The sequence below is a fragment of the Aplysia californica genome, unplaced genomic scaffold (assembly GCF_000002075.1).
Source record: "Aplysia californica isolate F4 #8 unplaced genomic scaffold, AplCal3.0 scaffold00925, whole genome shotgun sequence".
Lineage (NCBI taxonomy): Eukaryota > Metazoa > Mollusca > Gastropoda > Aplysiida > Aplysiidae > Aplysia > Aplysia californica.
The window spans coordinates 95081-101772 of NW_004798195.1; the positions used below are offsets into that span (position 1 = coordinate 95081).

At 40.3% G+C, this 6692-nt stretch overlaps 1 protein-coding gene across 1 annotated transcript in view; it reads right to left on the bottom strand.

The window, feature by feature from the left end:
• Positions 1-508: 508 nt before the first annotated feature.
• Positions 509-6692, bottom strand: part of LOC101863781 — a gene marked incomplete at its 3' end in the record, with an annotated part of 56159 nt that continues 49975 nt past the window's right edge. Inside the window, 2 exon segments of the mRNA XM_035972957.1 lie at positions 509-676; positions 1201-2457. Coding sequence (XP_035828850.1) covers positions 509-676; positions 1201-2457 — 1425 coding nt within the window.

Genomic DNA, 6692 nt, shown 5'->3' on the forward strand with positions numbered 1-6692 from the left:
CTCAAATAATTAAAAGCCTGTATATGAGGATGAAAACATCAGGTCAACATAGTTTAGAATAGAGTAAGTTACATTTTGTTTGCCAATAGATCAGAAATACAGTAAAAGATGTGGGGGAAAAAAAGAGACAGAATCAAAGTGCCTACCAACCATTTGTTAGAGATATCTGCACCACAGAGCAGTGCTTCTCCATTGTCCATGTCACAGATAATCGGAGCTGGCACTTTTCAACAATTTTGATTTATTGCTTTTTGGGTAATGAAAAAAGTTACAACCACTCAGTAGCAGTCAATAAGTGGAGAGAAAAAGCAAGACAGACATGATGGACAAAGAGACAACAGAGGGAAAGAATAAGAAGTCAGTCAGCCTCAAACCACCTACTACTCCAACAGAACCAGAAAAGAAATCAATGAAACACACTCTGTCTGTGATCACAATAACAACACAACAATTGTAATATTGACACAAAGGGAACGCAAGGACTGGAACAGTGTGAGTATACACATACCTGATTTAAGTACTTCTCCGATAGACTAGTCACTTCTCTCTGTGTCACTTTGTGGACTTGATTTAACCAATCCGTGAGTTCTCTGTACTGTTGTAAGAATTCCGTGAATGACACATTGGGAGTGCCAGCCAAATCATCGTCGTCATTACTCAAATCCTTTTCAGTAGACTGTAAAAGGAAGACAATGACCAGAAAAAAAACTATACACATGCCTAAAATAGTCAAAAACTAGAATAGAAAGTTGCTTAGTTTGGACCATAAAGTAAGTTTGCAACCTATTGTTGTGTTTAAAGATTAAGGATCTTGAAATTTCAAACCTATTCAGAAGCACACACAGCAGTAACTCCAGCAATAGATTATAACAGGAGACTACTGGCTACTCAGAGAATTACCTGCAAACTCTATTTAAAATTTTTAAAATATGCTGCCAGAAGAAGAAAACTAAAGAATTTTGCGCCTGGGTAAAAAGTACTTGTATTTCGCATTACAATCAAATTTCACTTTCAATAATTCTAAATGATACAGCTTCAAATACAAAAACCATACAATGTTCTTTCTACTTTACTGGAGCCACATTTGCTGCATCAACTTTTCGTACATCCATAATACCCAGCATTTAGAGTATACAATGCAAAAAGCATGCAAGCATACAATACATTTACATAACACACACAACAACTGAATTTTCCTACCTTGCAAGCCTCGATAATGTCTTTATCCATGAGAAAATTATCAATCGAATTGATAGCTTTCCACAATTCTCCTTTTCTGTCGGCACGAGTGAGGGTGCCGGTCGGAGTGGCCGAGCGACTACTGTCGAGGCTATTGAGGGGTGACTCAGACCTGCTGCTCAAGGTGCTGGTGTTGGACGAAGTATCCAGAAGCATTCGGCGACGCTTAGCTTCTGAAGGCAACTCCAGACCTGGTGAATCGAAAACCTTCAAGCTTGGTGAGTCGAAAGGGGCCAAGCCATCGGTATCAGATCTCAAACTTCCCTCAGAGGTGGCAGCGACCAAATCCTTGGTCAGCATGGAGCAAGGTGAAAGGTTATCGTCGCTATCACCTCCTCCCATTGCTGGCATGACCACCAGAGGGGTCAGGTTGTTGGTCTTCGCTGTCATAGTCGCTCCGTTGTTTCCACCATGCTGATGACGTACTCCTTCCTCACACTCTACAGCTTCCATGGAGGATGGGTGCTGAGAAGCCATGTCGTATCCTGGATTTGACGCCTGATGAGATGTTAGCATCGCCCCTTCCGGGGGTTCTGGGAAAGTCCCATCACATGATGCGAGAGGCGAGACATTATAATCCGTTTCAGAAAGGGGATCATTCACCACTTCTAAAGAGATTATCTCGTTATCCAAAGGCTCTGCTGAGTGCACTAGAACGGAATCCCCCTTGTCACAGGTGAGGTCATCAACAGTAAGATGCTGGTCGGGTGTCTCGAGATCCGCAAGACAAAGCCCACGAGAATTCTTTTCACTTATATCCGAAACGTGTGAATCCGAGCCAAAGGAATCTGAGCTTTGTTTCACAAAGGAATTTGTCCCCTGATCAATTTCGAAATAATCTTTTTGACTTTGAGGGGACTCTTCAGAACTCAAGTGGCTATTCCCAATCGAAACTGAGCCTCTCTGTCTTGAATCTCCGTTTGCTTCCTCTGTTGCTGACGGAATTCTTTTCAAACGCCTTTTTGGTTCCTCAGGCCCAGATGACTCTTCAGCTTCTGTGCATGCGTTCGCTGATATCAGTGAACGTTTGACGCGACGATTGGGAAAGGAAGCCTCGTACAGCTTTCTTAACTCCTCCGCATAGGAATTCCACAAAAACACAAGATTCTCAAAGTCCACTTCCAAAACAATGTTGGCTCTGTGAGCTAGAAATCTTTCACCTCTATCCAACAAGGTGTCAACAGCTTCTTGTTGTTTCTTTGCCTCTGCAATCAGTTTCTGAAATGAAAAATAGGAACATAAAATGTTAATGCTGTACTGTACAAGCACTAATCTATAACTCTATAATGTAACCGCTCATTAAATTTCACTGTACACACACATCTAAGGAAAGATTTGAACAGCATCTTTTATATAAAGCTATAAAAAAAGAATTCCTCGAAAAGAGATATGAGAATAAGTCAGGTCTGCATGGTAAACACAGTTGTTTTTCAATGCCCTGTACAAAAAACCCATAAAAGTCAGGACTGGTACAAAATCCAAAGACAAATTGATCCCTTGGCTCCTTTGTTGTTGTTAGTGATCCAGTAGCATCTGAGCGTTAACTCTTCTCCATGATGCAATTCAGTAATAGCTGCATGTCTGTTCTAATAGTTGTCTTGAGGAGTAGAGGCAATTAGATGTGTGGGGTAGCTTGGGAAGAAAACATCCCCTTAAATCAGTTAGTTTTCTACAGAAGAACAGATGATGTTCCACTGTCTGAGGGGTAGTCACATAGTGGGCAGGCAGCAGACTGCTTTACTCCAATTCGGTTGAGATGTTGGTTGAGGGGTACATGTTGAGTTCTAAGTTGGAAGATTATGGATTGATCTACCCTCCTCAACTCATTGATTGGATCTTTGACCAGTGGTTTATTCATGTGGCCATACATCATCCTTCCTGTCGTACCTGTGGCCCAATCATTCATCCCTTGGCTCCTTTCTTTTCAAATAAATTATTAAAACAAACAAGAGAAAGACATGACATCTGATTAATGCCCTCGACACTCTAAAAGGTAAAAGAGGCCGAATACTAAGAGTATGTAAGTAACAGGAGAGACATCAACCATCCTTTCAGACCTTTCAGACTTCAAATGAAAACAATTGATTGTGATTTCAACATATTATACCTTCAAAAAGAATCATGAAAAAATTATGTTGAAGCCTAGATGTAAATGTTTGAAATATAATTTCCTGTAGCCTACTTCAGAACATGAAGCTTTTTGGTTTCATTTAACAATGACTGTTTTATAATATGCCATTTGCAACAAATACATCATATAGGGGCCCAACTTTAAAGGTGCTACTGGAGAGTAACATGACTTTTTTATTTCTAAAAAGAAGTAAAAATTTAGGATGACTGAAATTCGATTGGAAAGAAGGAGCAAACCACACCAGAGCATCCGCCAACCACCCTCCATGGAGCTTTGTGTGAGGCCATGCTGGAGAACACTCAATGGACATCTCTGAACACTAAATAGGGAGAGGTAAGCAAGGGCCTTACTGTATCTCCTTGGAAGTAAGGCAACTAAAAAGCAACACTATAAAGTTTATGCAGCACTCAGCTAACTATGAAAATTATTGTCTCACTAGGTTACCATATTATAAGAACACTTACTTTTAACCACATAGTCACAAGTCACAAGACTATACTATCATCATATATTAGTAATTATTATGAAAAAACAACATTTTTATCTTTTAAAAAAAAAGGTGTCCAAGCTTTTTTGACACAACTTGTGGGTCCAGAGAAAGAAAGTCAGATAGAGAGATGGTGCCTTACAAATGTCTGTTCGATTATAAAATTAGAAAAAAGCAAGTCTTCTCTTTCTCTCTCTTTTTCTTTCTCTCTCACTCTCTCTTCCCAACTTCCCTTTTTATATTCATTCTCTTTACTCTACGCACGGGGGATCTTGTGGCCTAGAGGTTAAGGTGTTGGCCTCTCATTCGAAGATCCCAGGTTCGAATCTGGGTAGTGACGGAAAAATTTTCTTTTCCAAAATTGTCTCCTTTCACCTCCTTTCCTGCTCTCTCTAACAATGTTCTGTCTTCTCCTTTCGTCTCCACTTTCTGCCCTCAGCCTCTCACCTCCTTTGCCCCCTCCTCTGGACTCCTGACTCTTTCTGCAGCCTTTCTACTGCTACTCCTTGGCTCCTTCTTACTGCTGTCTTTCAGCCACACCCCTGATCTTCTGGAAGGAAAGATTGACACCCTAGCCTTCTCGGACAAGGGCGAAAAATCTCAGAGGACCCGAGTGCAAGTTGCACACGTTAAAGATCCCTTGGTGGTTTAAAATCGATAAAAGTAGGCTTCGGCCGCCGCCCGGGCAAAAATTCAAAATTTCCTACCAACTGAAAATGTTCAATGTGTCCCGCCTGCTCACATATATATGACCTTCTATGCAGTTGCGAGCGCTGTAAAACACTTACAAACACAAACATTATAACTACATTGTACACAAAAAATCAATGATATTATCATGTATGTTAACATGACAAGTTTACATACATGACCATTTTGAAAAGGATGGAAATGTCAGTCAAATAAAAGTCTGAACCCTCAACACCGAAAGCAAAGAGTGGATATTATAATTTTAAAAGTGTAATTTTAAAAATTAATATTAAATAAATGTTTGTTAATCACTTTGGAGGGTAAGGCAAGGTGAAGTCTCATTGGTATTAAGCTACTAAAAATTACGACATCATTAGTAATCAGGCCTACTTTTTAAATGTTTCTTAGTGCATTATAAATTTAAGCTTCATAATTAGGCCCTATGCCTCTATGTAAAAGGTCGGTATTTTTTTACTTTCCCTCCCGTCCCACACTTCGCTACCAGTTGTCCATTTACTACTAACATTATATTTTATATTGATGTGCTGAACAAGAATATTAAAATCATTTCCCTTGCAAATTAATAGTTTTTGAAATATCTGATTGTACCGAACAGAGTAGGCCTATTATAATGATAGAGGCCTGCTTTGGACTTTGACTTGGAGGGAGATGTCATGTCATGTTGGCTCTACAGTGTCCGGGCAAACAAACAAGAATCACAATCATGACAATGTGACAACGACAAAAAAAAAAACAACTAGATTCTAGATCTAGTCTAGATCTCTAGATCTAGATATATAGATATAGATCTAGGCCTAGATCTAGGCCTATTATTGGCCATTCTAAAACAAACCGGAGACTCTCATAGAAGATCTAGATTTTTAGTGGTCTCTGGGCCAACAATGACAACATGTTACTACAGTTGTACACATTAGCCAAGGGGCATGCTGCACACATCCACGATGAGTCACCATGAAACCATCAAGTGGGTGCCAAGCCTAATGCCACCGCGGCAACTACCACTTGCGAAGCGGCACCTCCAACTTCCCGTTATTTTCAGGAACGTGAGCTTCTTTTCGCAGGCAGGGAGGGCAACACTGAACACAAGATTCCACAAAACTCCATTGTTCGACAATTTTCACAACAGCAGGAGTAAAAAACAAACAATAGTAGAATCTCCAACTTACTTCTTACAGAATGAGAATTCATGAAACACAAATTTTAACCAAGTAATCCGTGATCACATTGTTCAGTCGATACCCCATACACCGGGGCTGCTTCTGGTGTGAGTTCCAGTCGACAGTCGATAGAATCAGTTGGTTTGTGCTACACTGCTCTCTCTTCTCTCTCTCTCTCTCTCACTCTCTGCGCAGCACACACACACACACACACACGGTCACGATTCACGATCGGCCTGTGTGGTGAAGGGGGGAGGCAGCGCAAGTCGCAAAGTGGGTCGAGTCTGCATCGAATGGCATGCGATATTTAGCGTTCATTGGTGGAAAGGAAAATTCTCTATCCAACCACAATCTTCACAATAATCTGGTTGACAGAAATAAGACAGGTGCTTTCCCACGGGCGATTCCGTTCCGATTTCTAATTCAAGATTCACCGCACAACTGACTTTGTACTATGTAGGCCTTCCAGGCGTTCAATGTTCCTCAATCAGTCTTGAAAGTGACGCAGCAATCTCTTTTTCTGATGACATTACTACAAAATGCAAAAGCATTCCCATTCTATGTGAAATGAAATACTAGTAAATATTATAAATGAATAGCTGATAGTTTTTAAAAAACGTAACATCGATTTCTGTAAAGACCGTTCTGTTGCATCGGTTATTCAAGTAGCCTATCTATCCAATCATTTTGAAGAAAAACTCATTAAAGCTTTAATTTGATTGTACATTTACGATTTAAACTATCTGACGAATACTCATAGGCTAATTCCTTTAGTTTTTCTTCTCCGTTTCAAGGACAGTTTTGTTTTCAATGTCTCTTCTATGTCTCACGTTGCTATTGCAGTCATCGTTGAGTCGTTCTCTTTGTGTAGTTGTCGTTATAATGTATGCTGCTGTTGTCACTACCTTTGTAGACTTTGCCCCTTTTCTCCTCTTCTTCCTCCTCCATCCCCCCCCTCCTCCTCCTC